The sequence below is a fragment of the Lepisosteus platostomus genome, chromosome 27 (assembly GCF_059453375.1).
Source record: "Lepisosteus platostomus isolate fLepPlt1 chromosome 27, fLepPlt1.hap1, whole genome shotgun sequence".
NCBI lineage: Eukaryota > Metazoa > Chordata > Actinopteri > Semionotiformes > Lepisosteidae > Lepisosteus > Lepisosteus platostomus.
Genome location: NC_142637.1, coordinates 6,345,720 through 6,369,031, shown reverse-complemented (window position 1 = coordinate 6,369,031; position 23,312 = coordinate 6,345,720). Strand labels below are relative to the sequence as shown.

Genomic DNA, 23,312 nt, shown 5'->3' with positions numbered 1-23,312 from the left:
GACATCGGCCAACCTCACAAAGGTGCTGCAGGCATCCAGCCCAACACTCAGGAACCCCAGTCTGGTCAACACAACACCTACAATTAGAAGAAAATGGACCGACTGCTGTGGTCCGCCTAGTTTTTGAAACAGATTCGTTTTCAACCCAACTAAATCTGTGTACAGTGTGCATGTCAAAGAAAGGACAAAGACAAACGGCCAGTTATTTACAATTACACCAATGAGAAAGACCAAAACAAAGCTGGACAAACCTTGGCTTTACTGCTGCTGCACTCAGCTAATAGATTTTTACAGCTCTTGTGGACGTTCACCGCACAGTCTAACGGAGGGGGAAAAAAAAACAACAGATGAGTTTGTTTCCCTGGCGTAGCTCTTCATCTGGATAACAGTTCTTCATCGGGTTCGGGGATCCAGCTGCAAAACAAAGCAACGGAAAACAGACCCGAGCCACCAGATGCTCCACTCCTCTCACCAGATCCCGAAGCCTGACTTACCGTCCGGAAACAAAATCACAGCGATCAAGACCGATACCGAAACCCGGGGGGTTTCAACGGGACCAGCATCCTTGCCCTGCTCTTTCTTCCATCGACTGGCTTCTACAGTGGTGCAAACAGCAGAAAAGCTGCCTCGTTTTTATAGGCTTCTTTAATAAGCTTCGCAGGTAATTGAGAATGTCAGCCTTCACTGTAATTAGGACTAGAGGGTTCCGATTAAAATTAAAAAAAAAAAAACGGTGGTTGGTTTGGCTGTGCAGCGATGATGTGACAGCAGCCGAGAAGCCTGCCACAGGCTTTCTGGGTTCCAGGCTCGGGGAGCTGTCCGGCAGTGCAGCGCGATCAAGTGAACATCGCCAGGAGCTAAGACGGGCCAGCCCCGCTGCACCGCCCCGGCGCAGTCAAACTGATTTCCTGAGGACTGTCGAGCACCATCACACTCGAAACTTGGAGCCTTTCCAGAGCTCAGCTGCAGAATCAGGGCAGCACTTCGAATTCCGAAGCCATGGGATGAACGTGGCCAAGCGACCCCTAAGTACTTTGCATTGTTTTCTTCATTATTTCTCAACTCGCAGCTTTTTCAGCTGATTTCTTTTAAGTATGCTTCAGGGATTTGCACCCCATGCCAAATACCTACTGAAACCAGTGAGGAGAGAGACTCTTGACAGTTAACCCAGTGCTTTGCAGATTTTTAGACACCCCCCCCCAAATAAAAAACAGAAAACCATATCCCAGATCAGGAGCATCTCCAGCCTTTTCTCCAAGAGAGCCCCACCCCAGCGGGTCTTATAAATAACCATTTCTAGAGACCTGGAACAACATAACTGTGATCAAATGAGTGAGTGATTTCTTGAAATGGACAGATAATTTTGGAACAAATATAAGACTATTCATCAGTCCTCAAATCAAGGTCCCTGGAATGAAAAGATCGCTTAAATGATCAATAGCTTGCGTGAGTTCCCGATATTTAGGGATAGGTGACATGTGACTCATTCATAGTCATAAGACTATGACCCTTACCCTGGACACACAAAACCAAAATCTTGTACAGAAAATGCTTATTCTCATTTTGGCTTCACCCACCATCATTGTTCAAGTCTTTTTGTTTATTTGCTCTTTGTATGAAACATGTACAGTAGTTTAAATCACAGTTTACAGTACAACCCTGTAAATCCCCTAACCTAAAGGCCCGTAGTCTCCTGATATCACATCTGGAACCCTTGTGGTTCAGTTGTTGCTCACTGATGCCTGCAGGAGGGATTAACACTCGTGCTCATGTCATGGGATTGGGATGTGTAATGAATATTCACTCAATTACTGTGTGAGGTTTCGAGTCTCCTTAGGACTACAGTTCTCTCTAGGAGCTCTACTGGTAGTCCTCTGGTGATCAAGCTCCCCGTGTATAAACACAGCTACAGTATCCCTGCAGAATATTAATATGCAAGTGCATGCATATACATGGATCACATCACAAATGCTTTAAATCACTCACTTTATAACCTAGGCTCCTAATTTTCAGCCACTGTCTGATCTTAGTTTCTACATTAGAAGGGCTATTCAGAATCCTCCGCATACTCTTATGATAAAAATATATTGTGTTCTGGAAGCAATTCATGACAAAACATGCCCTGGACCAGGAGGAAAAAAATATACAGGAGCACAATTTAAAAAAATAATGTTAATACTTCAGGGGCATCAATGAAGAGAGCGGAATACTTTAAGAGCGAATTAAAAAAATGCCTATTTAGAAGCTGATTCTAACACTGCTGTCACAAATCAATTCTACTGATCTGCTGCCTAACAAACACATTGAACTTGTTTGGCCTGTAGTAGACAAAGCTCTTTTGCTGTTTCTTCAGGCAAGTACATGTAGTGACGGGTTCAGTCAAAAGCGTCCATCATCTAAACTGAGTCAACAGAAAGGGCCAGATATTCAAAAAGAAAAACAGCACAATAAAATAACACTCTGCAGAAGAGCTATAACCACCAGTAATCTACAGTTAGTCCCAGGTAACCATAGTGAGATTTATGAAAAACTATTTTTGTATTGAACAAACCAGACCTGCTGTGACAGGAATTGCCCACGTCAGTGCTAAAACACTCAGGTGAATCAACCTGTCAGGTTTCTGCTTTACTTCAGCAGAATGGTCAAAACAAATACTGCAACTGGCTCTACACAAACACCACTTGACTACAAAAAGGACAAAAAGAACAGAACAGCAGGTTCTTGTTTTTTTTGCTGGGAACACAGTGCAGCAATGAAGATCTCTTCTTAAACTGGCAATTTCAATGCTCCCTGAAATGAAAAAATACCTGCAGTGCTTTAATTTCTCACTGCCTACAAGCATAGCGTTAGAAGGTAGCATTTATGCAAGAACAAAATGAATACTAACGATAAGACACAAAATGACTTCACATCTTCATTGAGCTCCACCTGTTGGGTACACAGATGACCCTTGTGTGGGATCGCTTCAGTTCTGTTTTATGATAGTGATAAAAACATCAGCCCTACAGACATGTTTCAGCAGTACAGTACACCAGGGTCTAACAGTTTTTTCCAAATCCAAGCCACCATATGCACCAGCAGCACACAACTCTGGATGATGCAGGTAGGAGGTTAAAAACCATTTTTTGTGCAAATCAATGTGCAGGGAGTAAAAATGTATGCATACTCTTTCAGGCTAGATCCCCCTTTGCATATTTTAAGTCAAGCATGACAACCTGAGCAGCAGTGAAAGAGTATTCTAAGGCTGCTTTAAGGAAATCCATTTAAAATCTCAAATGTGTCCCTTAAGATACAACAAAAAAATTCTAATCTGTACTATAGAATGTCAAACTAAATTTTAAATTACTTAAATAAGCCTCTTTATTTATTTTATATAGTTTTATAAGACGTTACTGCAATGGAGGCAAGTTAAAAACAATGCAGCAACAACAAAACAAAAGTACCGAAACGTTTTTTCTAGGGTAGAAAGCATGCTTATCTCCCACACACACCTACACTGCCCTGGCGCGCTGACGACAATGTCAGGTTTCAACATGCCCGCTCTGCGGCAGGACCCACTCAAGGCAGTGGGAGCTGACGCACCTTGCCGTCACCTGACCCAGATCACTTCTCGCTGTACGAGAAACACTTCTTATCGAGTGGGAGCTACCTTCAAACTACAGCAGGAACAGGAAGCACTTCTTTAAGGCAACCGGGAGTGTGGGACAAGCTTCCCAGCCATGTTGTTGAAGCTGACGCCCTGGCTTCTTTCAAGAACTGGCTGCATGAGATCGGCTGATCAGTGAGCTACTGACTACCAAATGGGTCAGTCAGACTGAATGGTACCCTCTTGTTTGTAGCCATTTTTTGAGTCTTATTAGCTTGTGTGTATTTCCAAGCTCAGTGCAACATCTGTTCCACGTCTCGAAAATGACAACTTTTTTTCTAAGGAAATCCCAGAATTGCAGAACTTTTTATTGAATGCCTTGAAGTTGGCAAGTTAATCTTGTACTCGAAACGGCCAATACTGCGCCTGTCAGTGTTTCTGACCAAGCTAAGCAAACCTTAGCTCTCAAAACATTTGTCTTATTTACCTGGTTTTAATGTTCTTTTTGCACAGTGAAATACTGAAATAGCACGTGTTAAGAATATGATTTTGCAGGTGCACAGTAACTGGGAAAACAGCATTGAAGTAATACTAGTAAACCATACAAGTAAATTTTTATTAGTCACTCTAAAACATAAAGAAACAAAAACCTTTGCATAGAAATGCAAAATAATAATTCAGACACTAATCTCAACCAGCACCATTCATTAGCAACTTGGGATGCAAAATGCATTAATCCTATAAATCGTATCCATAAATAAAATTCAAAAACATTCAGTCGTGAACAAGGCTTTAAAAATGAATAGCTTAAAAGGCCGAGCAGTCTAGGACGACTGTGTGTGATATTTTAAAATGCCACATGGGAATTCAGGATAGTAAAAAACGTCAATGAAGTTAAAAATAAACGGATCCCCACTTCTGTCCAGAAATATGACAGTTCTGTTTAAAGCTCTGCTGTGCCTAGGCAGCGCACGTGATCACAGGCAGCCAAAAACAACCCGTTAAAACCCGACTCCGGGAGCTTTTCCACTGCTGCACCTGACACACACCAAGAGACGGCTGGGCCAAGCCCAGACCACACGCTGAGAGGCAGATTCTCCCCAGGCCACACAGACACGCACAACTCTCTCCGGAACCAGACATGACCACACCACGCTAGACCCAGGGCAGCAGAACCTATCGCTGCGAGCCAGGAGATCCGAGCGACATGCTCCCTTCCCAGGAGGCCTGACGGCACTCTCCCAGCCTCTCGGTCTCAAACGAAGCTGCGCGGTTAGCCACTGAGCCATGGAGGAGCAGAAGCCGATGTGCCTTGGAGAGGTTAATGGCGAGTGGGAGGACGAAAGACAGGGCAGGGCTTCCAGTGAGACTGTTGAAACAAGACTAATCAGTCGAGCGGAGTCCAGCAATTACAAACCAGCCGGTACAGCAGGGGTGTATTCTGAGCCCAGGGAGACCCTGGTCTGCAAGCTGTTCGCTTTCTCTTCCCTTACAGCTGCATTTTCAAGGAGAAATCTAGAAAGCAACTTTAAACTGCGGAGAATTGAAGCTGAATGCCCGTTACGGTTAGCTGTCAGCCGACAAAGTAGTTCGTCTCTGGACACATTTACATGTAGACTCCAGGACATCTGGACATTTAGCCACTGGAAGGCAATTAGAGACGCAGGTGACACTTAAGACCTAGGGCATCTGTGGCCCTCGGGCAGCCTCAAAGGCAGCAGCACACCACCAACCACAGGACTGAAAAGAAATGAAAAAGAGCAGCGCCTTAATTGGTTTTTAAGAAAAACAAAATGGATAAATGGTCTTGCAAACATCTCAAGCACTAGAAAAAAATGGATGTTCCATTTTATTTTGCTAACCATTTTTTGGCACAACACGAACCATTCAGCACTGCCTTCCCCAGCCCTGGCCTGGCCTGTTTATTTAAATGTGTGCAGAAATATATCCATATTACACACACAGTACCTAAACATGGTCAAACCACAGATTTTGCAAGAGTGTAATTAGTAGACTGTATTCTGCTGCCGATATAAACTGCAAGATTGAATAATCCTACCTGTTCGCTACAGGTTAAGAAAGCCGTGAGTGGGGGATAATTAACAGGAAAATTAAGTGATACACACAGACGCAGTACACATACAACAACAGTGAAAGGAGAAACCTTACCAGAGAAGGACTTACGCCATTGAAGGGCAGTGTGACTGCACTAAGCATGATACACTCTGACAAGGCTAATGACTGCCTTAACCTATTTATTAAGGGTAATCAGCAGTGAAGAGAGTATGCAACAGCCATATCACTAGGCAAATCCTTGTATAAGCCAAACACATGAAAAGATAAGACAGGTTTTATGTGCAAATTCAAATTAAATCTATTTAAAAAACATCTCCTCTGAGGCTGAACAAAGTTCCTGCTCTTTCTGTAATGCTATCTCTTCCCCCCCCCAACGCTCTCGTGCATCACCAGCTTGCCGTCCCATGGCAATTAACATTTAAAATTAACTAAAAATGACAAAATTGTCAAATGAAGAGATGCATGAATACCAGCAATGCAATGCTTTAATACAGCCTAGACCTTGGGTGTTTTGTAAACAGGCTCTGCAACCTTGCTAGACTGCTTTAGAAGTATAAAAAAATGGAAAAATTCCCCTTCCCCTCCAGGCTGCTACCACACCAGGACTCTATTTGCAGCAGTTAACGGAGTACGAATTTTACAGCGGATTTAAACAGATGGAAACAGGACTAACTTGTGTGGACTACTGCATATATGAAACTTCCTGTCTATATGGGAGCATCAACAATCTGACAGATTTACAAAAAAAAATATTCTGCCCTACCCCTCCCACAACAGAAAAGATTCTCCATTTCCCTCCCCCACTCCCATCTCGCAACAGCACAGTAAACTGCATTTCTCTTTAAATTAAGCAACAACCGAGAGTAGCTGATCTTCCAGCTGCCAACAACTTCTTGGAAGAAATCTCCACCCCCGGCCCACATTTTTAAGACAAAGACTTGAAGATTTAGGGAAACGACACACAAGACCTAGGAACAATCAGGACCTCTGCGCTCATGCTGTTAGGCAGGGATCTGTTCAAAAAGCATCGCAGAAATGTTTACGCTTCCTACCTCACAAATCTAATCCCAAAGGGAAAAGAAAAAAAGGGCCCGAGATAACACAGAGGCCGGGACGTTGCTTTCACAGAGTGAAGGCTACCAAGACAAGGTCTAATGAACAGCAAAGTCTGCCAACCACGTTTATCAACGCACACGTGACAAGAAAAAGGTCAGGGTACTGTAAAATGCAGGAAAAATATTTCCAACATTAATGGATGCCCTGCAGGTTTTTTCCCCTCACCAAATGAGTCCAATAGCTGATCTGAGTTCCAAAAACACAGGCTTAACAAGCTACATAATATGGAAAAGCAGACTTAGAATCACAGTTCAGGTTAATTAAGAGCACAGAAACAACAGCTAGGACAAGGCTGGAATACGGCACTTGCATAATACAACCAACAGCAACATAGTACGTCCTGCAAAAAAACACAAGTTCTCTAAAATGCACTTTTAAAAAGCAAGCATTTTGCAAAACTCCATACTCTATGCTGCAGCTCACAAATCACAATGCTCAATTCTCCCTAGCTAGGGCACAAAACCGGGAAAACCAAATATTTCTGTAGCTCCCAACAAGAAACATTACGCTGCTTCACGGCACAGTAAGAACCTGCAGTGTTTTTCTTTTGGGAAAACAAAATCCGTGATCTGAGCTGCATGTAAACCTGTTATCATAATGGCACACTTTTGCTTTAAAACTCCGGTCTTATAGATTAGCCTTTAACCCACTGCAGATCTGTTTTGACATCTAATGACATTTGTAGGGAAGGCATCAGAAGCAAAATGCAGAGATTCCAATATAATGAGAGATTTTTATCTTTCAGTAAAGCTCAACTGAAAAGGTAATACAGTTCAAACGTTCTAAGGCGAAATTCCCTGCATGGTTTCTCTTTTGTAGTTACCAAAGCTTTGACATGTAATTATTACACAACCTGTGGCGATGAAGGCCCACTGAAAAACAGGTGTTTAACATTATTTAGCCTATTCCCTGCTACAGTAAGAGAAACGATCAAAAGCATTGATCACTCTGGCAGGCTGGAAAACCATTGCTCAACACTCCCAAGACTCTTACAGTTATCAGCTACAGACTTCAGGTGCCCAGGCCAACAACAAATGAGTCAAACTGCTACAGCACACAAAATAGTGTTAGTACTGTCTCTGTGTGTCTTTTTCAAACATAATGTACTTGCTGCTCTTAATGCAGAAAAGCTCAGAGAAGTACACAATGCAATAAATTAACTTAATATTCAAAAAGTGCACACTTTCCTTATGACACCATAAAAACATAGGTATGTGAACTTTACCAATATTTACACCCCATGCAGCATCTGATTTTTTTAAAACTGGAAATAATCATAAAATCACGCCTATAATGTTGGTACAACTCATTTAAATCTAGGTGACCACACAGTCCAAATCTTTGAGCCAGTGAGTGTTTTATTTTTTGCTTCAGTCCAGGTAGTTATACTGCAGACAGCACACCTGAACGAGCAACAGTTTCACCCTGAAACTCACCTTTTAGTATGCTGTTCACGCCAATTACAAATCTCATTCATCTTTTCAGGACCTGAAAGCAAATTTGAATAAAAGCCCCCAAGATTTAGAAGAGGGTAGAGTTACACAGGATCAGGATTGAAAGGGACTGCTCTGGAGTGGTTTTGAAAACAAGGCAGCAAGCAGACCAGTAACAGGCACCAGTTAGCACTGAGACTAGTTGAAATGAAAACCAGCTGACACAAGAAAGGGATATTCCAGGGCCAGGACTGAGAACCACTGACCTAAAAGTCACCAATGTGACAGCAGGACACATAAAAAGGAAGAAATAACTTATATAGCACCTTTCTGGACCCTCCTCTCAAAGCACTTTACAGGTAATGGGGATCCCCTCCACCACCACCAGTGTGCAGCCCCACCTGGATGATGCGCCAGTCCGCTCCCCACACACCAGCTCTCAGTGGGGAGGAGAGCAGAGTGATGAAGCCAGTTCAGAGATGGGGATTATTAGGAGGCCATGATGGATAAAGGCCAGGGGGAAATTTGGCCAGGACACCGGGGTAACACCCCTACTCTTTTCGAGAAACACCCTGCGAGTCAGGACCTCGGTTTTAAGTCTCATCCAAACAGCGCCTTTTTACAGTATAATAATTGCTTACACTTATATAGCGCTTTTCTGGACACTCACTCGGAGCTCTTTACAGGTAATGGGGATCCCCTCCACCACCACCAGTGTGCAGCCCCACCTGGATGATGCGCCAGTCCGCTCCCCACACACCAGCTCTCAGTGGGGAGGAGAGCAGAGTGATGAAGCCAGTTCAGAGATGGGGATTATCAGGAGGCCATGAGTGGTAAAGGTCAGGGGGAAATTTGGCCAGGACACTGGGGTAACACCCCTACTCTTTTCGAGAAACGCCTGGGATTTTTTTTTACTTCCCTGTGATGAAAGATCTCATTCTTCAACACATGCACAGTAGCACCCTCCTGAAGAAGCAATGCTTTATGCAAGTGTTTTCTAGTTGAACTAGAAGCAATTCAGCCATTTTACAGCTGCAGGTGTTGCTAGGCACCAGACTATGAATCAGGACTCAGGTTGCAAAGAGGCACATTTGTTAAGGTCACCAACAAACAAGCACAGATATAATGTCTTCCCAAAGCATCACAGACTATTGATATTACCCAAGCATGTTCTTGGTGCAGTACATGCCCGAGTTTCATTTTTTTTTTTGTTTTGCACGTTTAAAGCATTCATTCACCTCTTCCTCAACAGATACAACCAGGAAGAGTTGCATCACCTAATACAGTACATGACTGGTATAAATATTTCAGCAAGTGTCAAGATCTCCTCACTAGACCGGCCTTCAATTGAAGATTCAAATAATTAAGTGCAGTTACGGACAATGACGTTTATAAGTCTGTTATTGTTGTGGCTGGGTTTTCGAAACAGGCACTTGTGCCGTGCAAGCCTCTTAATGTTTGCTTTAAATCCACGTTCTCTATTCAACACATTCAAACATGTCCAGGCCACACATAAATGGATTAAACCAGAAACATAATTAAACATCAGAGGGAATTCTCGAAAATACGTGTTGAAATCACATTGTTCATATTGCTCCAGAACAGAAACAAACATAAACCCTGCCGGTTATTTGCATTTCATCCAAATATACTTATGTAAATACCGAAGTTTATTCAGGACGCAGTGAGTACAAAGAAACAGACTACCTACAGTGCTTAGGAGGAAAGGAAAACAGGCACAGATTTTTTTTTACATCCCTGCTGAAAAAGTAAAGGGCACATACACTTGTAAGGAACAGGACAACGGCACCATTTGACCCGATCGCACAAACCCACGACTCCACCTGCGCACGCTAGCTGCGTGACGCGAAATCCCACAGGCGAGTAAAAACCAACGGAAACTTCGTCTCTTTTCTTCTCCGCTGTTCTGACAAAACCCGTGCCCACTGACAAGTCTCGATCCCGGAGCACAGATTGACTCCTGACAGCGAAAGGCCTACACGTCAACATCAAGCCTGAAGCACTTGGTGGTAGCTATCTACATAACAAAACCGGAGGGGGGGGAATCTTACCTCTTTTACAGGCTCCGGTACAAGAGACAACAGAACTTCCCTCCCCTAACTTTATCCGTGCGTTTCTGTCTAAATCCTTTTTGTTCCTATCGTACTCAACCCGTTTGTTTTCGTCCTCCTATCAGCGTGACGTGAACCCGACGGCCCCAATGCCAAAAAAAAAAATCTCCAACATTCCCTGCTCTCCGGTATGTTCCTTTTTCTCTCTCAAGGCATTGTGGGAACAATCAGTGGGACACAATCCACGCACCGCGCATTCCACAGTCTCGCCGCCCATGGGGCTGGGTCCGCTCTTAAAGGCGCAGCGTCCAACCGCAGGACAGGTTCACCCTGTTACCGGCCAGCAACAACGAGAGAGCGAAAAGAGCCCAAGGAGAGCGTCCTGGGCTGAAGCCAGAATCGACCTTCGTTGGTGCTGAGCGTGAGGTTGTTAAACAAAATGCCTGAGAAAAGCGCAAACTTCACCTGTTGTGGGTACAGGTGTTCACACCTAGAGCGTATTAGTTTACTTTTTTTTTAACTTATCGGAACAATGGCGGATAGGTACCCTTGCCAGTCGGTGTTTTTTTAGAGGGCGATACCCTTCATGCATTATTCCAGACAGGGATTGATTTTTTTTGGGGGGGGAGGGTGTGACCTCTTGTTTGTGATCTCCCCCTACTACCAGCATCTATATTAACGAACGTGTTTTATGTATTCGGACACTGAGAATACTTCTGGAGCAAAACGTGAACATATTGTACATAATCCTATGCTAAGCAAGGAAAACAGTAATACTACAGTTGCTGCTCCTGCTCAATAGCAGTATGTTAACTGGAAGAACATGACGTTTCCAAAATACACTAGCCCTATGAAGTGACCCGTCTAAATTTGATATGTAATAGAAATTAGATACCCCAGCCTTGCTTGGAATTAAACCCAATGCTCACTGCATATTGAGTTGCAAATGCTATGAAGCACAAGAAGTAAAGCAGAGCACTGCAGGACTTGCATGCCTTTCATAATTAGATTGTATTTAGACGTGACTCTGTGGTGACTACTGTATGTAACCATCTTACTCACTGTTACTTCTCTTCTGTCTCATTTTACAGAAACACGGGTGTAAACAAAATGTTGGTGAATCATGACTTCTTCATTCCACGTAACATTGAGCAACACAGGGAGTATGGCTCATATTATAGATTACTGCGTGAGAAGTCACTCCTTTAAGCACTCCTCTTGAGACTTTCAGCCACCAGAGCAGGGGACAACAGAGGCAGCCCTGGCTACCTAGAGAGGACAGGTTATGTTCATACTGGCAGCAGGGAGGAACAGAGACTGAGATGTACCTTCTGACACACATCTCAACCCTACTGGAGAAGGAGAGAAAACCCATCAGAGCTGGCAGCCCAGTACGTTATCTCCTGTTGGAGCCTGAGCATCAGAGTGGACTTCTCCATTAATATTTTACTGTTGCATTGCAGATATTTCGACACTTGGGGGCAGTACAGCTATTGCATACCTGCACTCTGTGTATGCTGTATGGCCAGAAACGTTTTGCAATTTTACAAACACGATACAAACATTTGACTAATTTAGTTGTGACAATCACCAAGTACATTTGATGTTTCCAGATAGAATTCCGCTATTATAGAGTATTAGAATATGTTTTATGAAAAACCGTAGCATACCTCTAAGAATGGTTCATATATGCAAAGCAGTTTTTTATCTTCATATACTTTCATCCCTGCGACAGTGGATAACTGTGATTAAACATGAGAAGCAAAACACTGAGCCTCACAACTGGTGTCTCTTGGGTTTGATTCCAGCCTGGAGTACCTTCTGTGTGGAGTCTGCATGACCTTTCATATGACCAAGACAACTTAATGAATTCCCTTAGATCAGTTATGCGCCTTTAACTGCATAAGTGGTAAGACTTTCTCATACCATTTGTCACAAGGAAGGCATTTTGGCTGTGAGTTTCCTGACACTGAATTTTCTGTGCCCTGAAAGTTGGTGCACTCTGAATAATCACCTCTGGCTACAACTTCAGAAAACACAGGAGGCCCAAGAGCTTGGTTGTCTGCACACAGCCTGCTGCAGTAAGAATGTGAAAAGTAGCCAGCAGCCATATCACCCTCCCAACTGGCAACCACTGAAGCCCAGCAGGTGTGAGCCTGCTCAGTACCCGGATGGGAGACCTCCTGGGAAAAACTAAGGCTGCTGCTGAAAGAGGTGTTAGTGGGGCCAGCAGGGGGCGCTCACCCCACGTCTGTGTGGGTCCTAATGCCCCAGTATCGTGATGGGGACACTATACTGTAAAAAGGCGCCGTAGTTCAGATGAGATGTAAAACTGACTCTCAGGGGTCATTAAAAATTCCAGGGCGTTTCTCGAAAAGAGCAGGGGTGTAACCAATTTCCCATTGGCCTTCACCAATCATGACCTCCTAATAATCTCCATCTCTGAACTGGCTGCTTCTTCACTCTGTTCTCCTCCCCATTGTTAGCTGGTCTGTGGGGAGTGTACTGGTGCACTCATTGCCTGTAAAACACTTTTGAGTGGAGTGTCCAGAAAAACGCTATATAAGTGTAAGCAATTAAGTAAAAACATCTGTTTTTACTGCCAATTAAAAATGGACTTTCAGCCCAAATCCTGCTAAAGCACAGATGTGCCCCATGCTGATATGCTCCAAAGCCCCGTCATCCAAGGAAGAACTAGCAACCTGTGAAAACGGCGCAGGGACTCTGCTTGGTGAGGACATCCAGTAGCGTTAAGCACTCATGTCAAGGAGCCTGATGTTCCTTGTTGCCATCTTGGCAACCAGACGCCCTCCCAGGCTGTTTAATGTTAAACTATATCCAAGCCCAGCAGTGCTGTTGTGCGCACCGTGCAATGAATACATCAGCTAGACTTGTTTAATAAGCAAACGAATCCAAATAGCCATATATAATCTTTCCCAAACTGTTGTCTGATTTGCAGATTTATGTCTGCTCCTGGGTGATCCTGCGTTTTGTCTTTCCGAGCCTTCTATAAACACAGGGACCCATGTATGGACAGGGCTTAATTTAGTTTCTATTCAAATTCAGTCGGGAGCTCCACGGAGATGTGTTTAAAGAGGAGCTGCAGTCCCAAATTTCTCAGACCGCTTATTAAATGTTGGGTACAAAATAAATTCATCGATGGTCTAGAAAAATTTGACCAATTCCAAAATGAAGCACAAAATCTTGAACGTTCTGTAAGTCACCATGAGTTCGCAAACCCCTGGTCTCGCCAACTGAGTCCTCCTGGGACCTCAGTGGTTGCCCTTCCTGTGGGCTCATTCTGATGTGACAACATTCCCGCAGGGCGATGGAAGACGTCCTACTGCTTGTGTAACAGCAGCTTTCATGCAAGATGAGAATGAAACAATGAAGCCAAGGATGTCCTGCTCACCAGACTTGAGCCCCAGTTAGAACTGGCAAGAAACATGGGTTGGCCTGTGGCACCAAGGGTTCAGAGACCAACATAAAAAATCATGTTTGCCAACGAGTTATGAGAAGAAAGGGCCAGAATCCCATTCAATGGAATCTACAACCTGTGCAAAGCAATGTGCTACAGTGGTACTGTGTTGCCTCCAGCTGTGGGCATTCACACTACTACCTTGTGACTTTGGCAGTCGACTGCATGCTGGTGACAAATGTTACTCCACATAATGACTCTGCCTTTGGCATATCACTGAAATGAAATGTCACAACACCTGCAACAAAAAGGATTTTAATTCTCCTAATAATAGGAGAAAAATAAAGGTGGAGTGGTGGCTCTGTGGCTCAGGATCTGGAAGGCTGCCAGTTTGTATCCCGCGGCCGGCAGAGGAATCCTACTCCGTTGGGCCCCTGAGCAAGGCCCTTAACCCCAGCTGCTCCAGGGGTGCCGTATAAATGGCTGACCCTGCGCTCTGACCCCCAGCTTCTCTCCCTGTCTGTGTGTCTGATGGAGAGCAAGTTGGGGTATGCGAAAAGACAAATTCCTAATGCAAGAAATTGTATATGGCCAACAAAGTGGTCTGATCTTAATAACTTCATTCTGTTGCTCTTCCAAGAACTACATTTCTTTTGATGCTCAGTTAATGTGTTTTTATTAATCCATTTACTTCACTGCAAGGAAGAGGATTTAAAAAGCTAATCAATGATCAATGAGTTGAAAAACAACTGCAGAAAGGGGAATGAGTCGCAGAAGTCTTACTGTTCTACAGCACATGATTTGTGTGCTCGTATTAAACAGGAATGCTTCATTCACACCGCTCAAAGGAACACTGGCATATCTGGACTGTGCTAGGTAGCAAATCATGATAACTCCTTATAACAGCAGAGGAAACAGCCTGAGATTAATGAGTCCTGGCATTTCCTCAGAGCCTCCAACAGCTCTGTACCACAAAGAAGCAGTAATTAGTGCTGCATTTTTGGCTTCATAATTGTCAGTCTGTTGCTTAAAAACTTCAAAATAAGAAAGCATCTAGGAGCAGATCCAGGAATGAGATCCCAGTCTTTTCAGAAACTGCAGAATGGAAAAGGCAGCGGGTGACTTTTAACCAATTTCACTCTAGCGAGAGGAATGTTAGGGACGTACACCACCGGAAGAAATTGCTTTGCTTAGTCAGTGAACCCCAGAAAATAATCCAATTTCCTTTTTCTCAGAAGAATGGAACAGAACATGAAATAGGCACCAGTGCATAACATTTATATTTGCAACATTTTCACTGCCAGTGTAAAAAAAAAGGAATGAAAAGAGTTTCTGTTTGACTGTTTACAGCCAATGGAAGTTCAGCTCTTGCAGTCTTCCTCATGACTGTATCACATGACTTGGAAGAAAGTTTTCTGAATTACAAGAAGCAAGGCACTTGAGGAAGTGGGATTTGAAGAGGGCCTTTCCTTCAAGAAGTAAAGGACCAACAAATTAAAAGTCCCTTCTACAGCTATTACAGTATTTCTCACCTGCTTGGCAAAACTAAGCTCTGGAGCATGGGCCATAACATACTGCAATCCAAAGTGGATCAAATACACTTGTACTCGAGGTGTGTAATATTCAGATTAAATAAAAAAAATAAACGTTAAGTATAAAGTACAAAAAAAATCAGAAAATCCTGATTCAAGCCCAAAATATCAAAGGTAAACCTGATTCGATTCATTTTATTGGCTACAATTGTCAAAATAGGACCCGTACTGCATTTAGAAGCACAGACGTCCTTGAGGATTGTTCTGGGCCACTACAGGTGCAACTAGCTCTCTTACCAAGCAAGCTTACAAAATATTTGTGCAAGACACAGAACAGTTTCCACAACACAGAACACCATGCTGCAGGATGCCGAGGTGTCTACGAACGGACAGCTGACCGTTGCTTGTTAAAAAGAGAAGCGAACCGATTTAATGACGATGATTACAAAGGGTTCTCGCAGAGAATAAAACATTTCTGCTGTCGTTTCACATTAAGAGAACCATGAGGATCTCCACTACAAAATTTCATCCTGATTACTGTAAAAAAAAACTGTCCTTCTCTCCACTAAAATTCATACTGAAAATCCAATTTTCTGTTGCATTAGGAACCATACAAATGCTCACTCCTCATCCGACCGTACAGTAGATCTGAACGCTTACTGTGTGTAGTATTTTATTTTACAGGTTGGGCTGAAACATGACATCCTGTAATCAGGACTGAAGCTCAAACCCCAGGTAGAGATACTACTAAACAGCCTTTATTTAACTCCCACATGCTCCAGCAAACCCACATGCATAAGTCCTTACCAAACTATTCAAGCCTAAAATGGGGAACGTGATAGCCTTCAATGAATAAAAGCTTCAAACGTAAAAACAACAGTAATAAAGATGAGTGATTTGCGGGTCCTAATATTTGCACATTTGAGAAAGGGAATAAACTATTATAATTAATCAGTGCAAAAACTGAAAGCTGCCAACAGAACAGAAGACCCAAAATGATACCATAACTGATCATAGGAACTCTGAGTAAATATCAGCAGCCAATATTAATTGTTGTAACTCAGGTTATGCTCTGCTCCTCTTTAACAGCATTTGTTTCTCTCTAGATAGGATTATTTCTGTACGGATCTAGCAGGCTTTCTTGTGAGCTTAAAACAAAATGGCTAATTTCAGGAGAAGGTAGTCAAGGCTTGTGTTCCAGCAAGAAGAAAGAAATCCTTAAGAGTAAAAATAAAAGCAGAAAAATACAATGTCCTTGACAGCAGTATGCTTTTGTTTCTAACAATCTTTTGTATCAATTCAAAGTTTGAATTCCTTTCTGACACCCCCACCCCCCCAAGGAAAAGTAAAAACACTGAACCAAAATAGCAAACATTTCGAGTTAGCCAGAGAAATCCAGGGTCCCCTGAGAGTCCTCACCATCACTCAAATGGCAATTCTGCTTCAACAGAGAGGTACCTTTGGACCTGGAATGTAGTTAATGCTTCATGACAAACATCTGCATGATTTACAGTTAATTCATTTGTTGTGTATTCTTGAGAAGAAGGAGAAAGACTGAGACCCCTTGCTTTGAGCACATTAGGTGAAAGGGGTATTTCTTTTTTTCCCAATGAGAATCAAACAGTACAGCTTTGAAATGGCCTTCGAGTCTCTGTGCATGCTGTTAAACTGATGGGACAGGCAGAGAATCTGTGACCAGGCCCAGCCATGCCGAGTGCAGAGGATTCAAAATGGTGAACACATCGTGTTAAGTTCAATGAACGTGTCATTCTAAACTGTGGATCTTCACTTTTTTCTCACAAAAGGCTAACCTCCTATCTGACCAAATATGATGTTCCACTGCTTCTCATCCCCAAGCTTAAAAAATACAAGATGCTGAATAAATTGGATTTAAAATCCTAGATATTACCATGCACAGACATTCCAGCAAGTAAACTTAACGTGCAAAAGTGTTGCAGGGTGACTTTAAAGCGATCAGCCTCAAGTGATCATATCCTTCAAAGCACATAAGCTTTCATTTTCTGCACTTCAAAACTATACTTCACTCAACAGTGCACACAGTGAGAGAGTTATGATGTTCAAGTAGAACAGGGCACAGAAAAGGATTCTATGCAGTACTGTGAGGAAGCATTATTGGATACAATAATCTGGGGCATCTTGCGATTGTCCCTATCACGAGGAGATGCCTAGTTCAAGCCCTATCTCAGCAACGCACTCGTTGTACTATTTTACCCTGATCAGCTCACATAATCTCCCTTTCCTATTGGTGAAATACCAGAACGTGGTGCTCATGAAGACTGAAAGTCTCGGTTTCAAAACCGAAACTGCCAAATCGTCAGCTGCAATTGACGGGAAGGAGGCACGGCGGAGGCGTGCAAGAAAGAAGAAAAAAAAACGCTTCTGAGCCTTCTGCCATTTTGCAGAGCAACCGACGGTGAAAAGTGCACGTTGAAACACAGGTCGCTTGTGCCATGCAAGAGTAACCTGGTCCTTAAGCTGGGCGTTTCAGGTGGGTCGAGGTGGAACTGCGTTTGCCGTTACAACACCAAGCGTAGGGTTTCCCCAGAGAGTGCAGATGGTGCCTTGAGCTGTGTGCAAGCTCTGCGATGGTGATACTCACTGAGACACTGCAGGCCATTCTTTCTCACCAGAGTTTTGCTGCACAGTGTGCAAGTGGCACAGCTGGAGAAGGTGCCAGGCACGAACTGGTGCCCACTGCTCGCACGACTCTTCTCTTTTGGCTCCTTCTCCTTCTCTCTCTCCTTCTCCCTCTCTTTCTGCTGCTCTTTCTCTCGATTCTTACCCTGGAGAGGAGAAAAATGGGGGGGGAAAAAAACAGTTATAGCAGAGCACACTCTGAAAGTCTTCTTCTGCGTTAATGCTAGTCGGTGGTGGTTTTGTGAAAAATGGAAGGAAAGAGATGTCCTTTTACACTTTTAAAAAGTGTCACCTCGTGATGCTGTGTATATCTGACTTCCCTGCCAATGGGAAAGATCTTGGTGGACACAAACCCAGACAAATTCCCCTAGGGGCAATAAAGCTCAATTCATAATTCATAAAAGTATTAGACACTGTGAACAGAAGATCTGTGTATCAGTGTAAATATATTACCAAGATGAACATGTGTAACATACAGAAAAGTTTCTAATCTATGAAGAAATATAGACCCTCAGGCTGACGAGATGTCTTTCTGGACTCTCCAGCTATACTAACTGTAATAAACGATGAGCACTTTTTTATTTCTTTAGTCAGAGAGGAGAACTCTTTGTGTACGATTCTATTTTGGTTTACATCAACGGAAGGAAGCTCAAAATATTTCCAGCCACTAAGAAAGTGGAGAATTAGAAATATACGCAATACTGGCTCAAAATGCCATTTTTGTTTTATTTTATACAAAGACAGGTATTACAAGGAACCAGATGTTAAAGCTAATTAACCTTCCCGGCCCATTACACATAGGAATGTTGGGTTGTACTGGAAAATTCAGTAGCATTTTTATTTTATTTATTCTGGGTCCAGCTGCATGGTATAAACAACGTCTAAAAAGGTTTACTAGATTAGTCTTAACATTGTAATGAAAACAAAATAAACGACATCTGTACTGTGAATACGCCCTTCAGTATTAGTCTCGTATCGGGGCGGGTGTCGTTTGTAGGATGAGTGTTAAAATTGAATTCTTTGAGTCATTTTTAAACGGAATTTAAACCACAGAGGCGATTTCACAGACGTCTTCAGTAGCCTCACAGATGATGAGGCAGTCAAAACATGATCAGAAATGTATTTGGTTCAATCCAAAGTGCCCATTTATACAGCTGGGTATTTTAAGCCATTGTTAAACATTAGACGCAGCCTCGTGCCACCTCTTGTGCTGCTATAAATGTAGCATTTAGAGTAAGGACACAACACACATTTAAAAAGATTGTAAAAGGGCAGACGTGGTATCAGAATATTTTAAACACCACCACTGAATCTAAATTCTGATCCTGCTGTTTGAGAATGTCACACACTCTCCTAGTCAGTCAAACAACACGAAGAACACGAACTAAATTGAGTCCAAATCCCACACAGACACACTGATTGAACTCGATGCACGCAAAGCAAAACTCTTGGCAAAGTCTCTGGCATAAACAGACCCCTCGCTGCTGGGGTTCTGAAGTCAGGAGGGGAGAACAGCAGAAGTACCAGGCAGGGCTCCCGAGCACTGAAAACACGAGACAGGCTGACTGGGCTTGATGGGAGATGATGTGGTGTGTGTATGTGGGGGGGGGGGTGGGGTACTGTTCACCTCAGAACAGGAAGATTAGGCAAGAGAGCTCAGTCAGGCGGCGCTTAGCTCCCAAACCGGAAAAGTACAGAGCTGTACTTCGTGACATATCCGAACATCCTTGAAAGGCAAGGAGTGGAGAAGGGGGCTCTTCAGAAAGAGCTGAAGCCTCTGTCAGCAACACCCGGGGAGCTCAAATTCTAGGCAAAAGTGGGTGTGTGTTTTCAGGGCCACTGTTTCGCTTAAAATGTATGGTGGTGGTCATTTTAATAAGAGAATTCAGAGATTTATGAGATGGAAAAACTAACTTATCAGCTAAGACTCCAGAATGAGATCTTTGAGAGAAATTGGGAGAGGTGGATTATTTTTACTGCTGAATTTACTGTATATTTGTGAATTTCACCATTTTTTCCCTCTTCCCTCCTCCTTCCCTTGCACTATACTTCCTTGTCCTACTGGAAAAGAATGTTAATTAGCAGACTTTATACTCATCCATATTTATAACAACCTGATGTTTTGTGATAACTGGCAAGTTAAAAAAAGGAAACGCAGAGGCCAGTCTTTGCTGGCAGGCTGCTTTTAAACTGGAATACACAAGGCTGCTTCAGACTCTCATTCACCTTGTCCTTCTGGAAGGATCCGGTGACCCGGTTCTTCAGGGAGCTCAGTCTTCGTTTCACTGTCGCGCCCCGCACTTTCTCTGTCCGCTCCTCCTCATCCTCGTTTCTGCGAGAAAGAGCACCGGAAAGAGGAAGGTTCAGGCCAAACGTACAAGCGAAGGCGTGTCTGTCTCTGGCAACGACAGGCACTCGCACGACACTTCACACCCCCTGGACACGCAAAAACACAACCATTAAAAGAAGAGGCAGGGAAATAAATATTATATAATATAATATAATGTTTCTTTATTAGCCCTATACAATTTCTTGCATTAGGAATTTGTCTTTTTCACATACCCCAGCTTTTCTCCATGGAGACACAGACACACAGACAGGGAGAGAAGCTTGGGGTCAGAGTGCAGGGTCAGCCATTGTACGGCACCCCTGGAGCAGTTAGGGTTAAGGGCCTTGCTCAGGGGCCCAACGGAGTAGGATTCCTCTGCCGGCCGCGGGATTTGAACCGGCAACCTTCCAGTCACAGGCGCAGATCCTTAACCACAGAGCCACCGCTCTGCCCAAAATTGGCCACTGCAGGACTGTGGCTCCTCAGGTGGGCTAGTCTCCACAGCCGAGCTTTTCAGACTTGTCCTCTAGTGACGGCAGGGTTATAGGTCAGGAAAAAGGGAAACAAGATCCCTCTTGTTCTTATAACAATGTCCCTTTAAGCAAAGGTGAATATTGGACCAAAACCTGAGGTCTTGAGACCTCTGATTACCATGGGTTGGCTATCCATTAAACAGCAAGTATTAAATCAAAAGAAAACCCTTTTGTAAACTCATTGGTTTCCAGACAAAAGAAAACCTCTGCGTGAAGACTTCTGCGCATTAGAATCAGAAATGAAATCAATGAAAGAAACCGAACCTTCCCAATCCCTGTCTTTTATGCTTGAGGTTGAGGCTGAATTAACCTTAATCAATCAGCAAGCCACGCCTGGATTCAATTCATCCAGGGCTCAGCCTCAATTAACTTCAATTAACAGCCACGAGATGGGAGGAAAAATGCAACTCCAGCTCAGAATATTACATAGGGTGAAAACGTCATGGGGATCCTAGGCCCACAATAGACCACTGCCACAATTTAACGCTTAGATTTCATCGCAGGACCTACAATCCGTTTCTCACCTGGCTAAAGTTTTGCGTCGGCCTTTCTGGAAACAAAAAGCAAAAGAGAGAGAGAAAAAAAGCCCCCGACTCACTCGTTGGAGAGAAACTCGTACCAGGTCACGCTCTCCGAGGCCTCCTTGCCCTCTCCACGGCCGGGCCTCTGCTTGGCTCTGCAGAAGACAGAGACTGCTCACCAGATCCACCTCCTTTTTTTTCTCAGTGCACGGACTACGCAGTGGGGATCAGCCCTGGTGTGCATGCAAACTGCTTTATATACGGTGTAAAAAGTAAAAAGAATGACACTCTTCACCAGGGACGGGTGAAATTGTGATTCAGCCTTAAAAAGCATTTTTTAGGCAACATCACTGCAGCATCTGCCATTCCAGCTCTGGCAACAGTGAGCTGGTCGATGCCAGCGAAGGACCCAGGGATGCAGTTGTGTTTTTTTCCCCGGACAGGGGCGAGGACATGGGCGTTGCGTCATGCCAGGCAGACGAGACTCGGGCATCGTGCCCCCATGCCACCCTCAGTCTCCCACCCTGTCACCCAAGCGGGAATAAGGTGGAGAAGATGGCGCGGCTCGTCTCTGATTGAGGTCAAAACCAAAGGAGGAGCAGAACGCACGAAGACAAAAAAAAAGACTGGGTTGTTTGCTTTCAGGGACGCAAGCGTACAAACGTATACAGAGACCTACCATATTAAAATGAGCACCCCATCCTCCAAAAAAAAAAACGACACTGGTGTTTCCTCAACACAATCATCTGCATCAGGCCCTGCTCCTGGGCACGGCTGTATTTGACATTTTCTCCGCTTCTTGAAAGCATGCTTTTATTCACCACTACTCCGCCTGATGGCAATGGGGCTGCTCATTTCAACGTGCCCGGGACTCTGCACATGCAGCGAGCGAACACTCCTGGACCACAAACCTTGTGTTATGATGGCAAACCCAGCCAAGCGTTCTAGGGTGTCCTTTCGATGAGCTTGCTTTGCTGCAGGACGCTCTCAGAAAGGGGTAAGTGTGTTATTCAGGGCAGCAGACAACTTCTGTCCCTGGTCAGTCTGCACGGCAAGCAGGCATCAACTGGCCATGGTCTGAACCCCTGCTTTTGGGAGTTTGTTTCTTGCTTGTCTGCCAGCCTTTAAAACTCCAGCCAACAGCCAGTGAAGCACTCGACGCCTCTCATGTTGCTTTAAAGACAGGGATGTCAACCAACAGGCGCTTCTCATTGTGTAACACCTAGTCATGACGGCCTCCCAGAGGAAAACTTGGCAAAGATTGCTAGGCGTTAAAACCAGAATTGAGATCAATTGAAGAAACTGAAGAATTTCATTTTGTCAGGCCGTTGGACTGATTGGGGTTTATTCCTCTGTATCATCCTTGAGAAGCTTCGTTCAAGCTCCAGGAAGTGAGTCAATATTGTCATATTGGTGCAGATTTGTTCAAAAGGCGGGCAGGCAAGCCAGAAATACAAATCCCAAAACTGGGAGTCCTTAGTCTCCTCTTACTTACCCGTGGTACTGCTTTAACTCCTGCAGGACCTGCTGTACCATCAGCCTACAACAAATAACACACTGAGACGGTGTGCTCAGCTCAGCAGTCTCGCCACAAGGGGGAGGCCTGTACATCACTGCTGGTGGAGTCTGAGGACAGTGTGCCTCCAGCTACTAGCTTAACCACTGTTAAAACGGAGGGGAATTGCTGTCTACACCAGGGTAGAAGCTAGATGAAGATGGAAAGCAAGGATATGACCTTGGTCAATGAGAAGGACATTGGAATTCCACCTTCTTAAAGGCTACATAATATATGAAGGATTTCTATCCTTTTATGACTCTCCAAAAGACATGAAAGGCACATGAGCTTTCATAAACTAAATCTTAAGCCTAAGCCTAACCCTAACCCTACCCTCAACCTAAACAACAGCGCAAGCCCTTAAACATAACACAGCCAACATTTCACACACGTAGTAATAGTAGACCTCTGTCGAGTCTGCTGGAGCAATAGTTGTAAAAGGTTAATGTTGGTAAACCATAATATGTAGACTACATAAAGGTA

The 23,312-nt window shown here is 43.8% G+C and overlaps 1 protein-coding gene and 1 long non-coding RNA gene across 3 annotated transcripts in view; one reads left to right on the top strand and one right to left on the bottom strand.

Moving 5' to 3' along the window:
- The window catches only part of arhgef18b (Rho/Rac guanine nucleotide exchange factor 18b), a 63,346-nt gene that overhangs the window by 30,331 nt on the left and 9,703 nt on the right, over positions 1-23,312 (bottom strand). The window contains exons 7-11 of one of the 2 annotated variants that reach the window (XM_088621831.1): positions 22,770-22,814; positions 21,352-21,429; positions 20,118-20,223; positions 17,854-18,037; positions 252-319 (exon numbers count right to left, since the gene is read on the bottom strand). In XM_088621831.1, the coding sequence (XP_088477957.1) occupies positions 252-319; positions 17,854-18,037; positions 20,118-20,223; positions 21,352-21,429; positions 22,770-22,814 (481 nt within the window). The remainder of the gene's footprint in view (positions 1-251; positions 320-17,853; positions 18,038-20,117; positions 20,224-21,351; positions 21,430-22,769; positions 22,815-23,312) is intronic. The other variant, XM_088621832.1, reaches the window with a different exon arrangement.
- Positions 9,945-12,065, top strand: LOC148639160 (uncharacterized). Its single transcript, XR_015930783.1, has 2 exons — positions 9,945-10,709; positions 11,375-12,065. It is a non-coding gene; the product is annotated as an uncharacterized LOC148639160 (long non-coding RNA).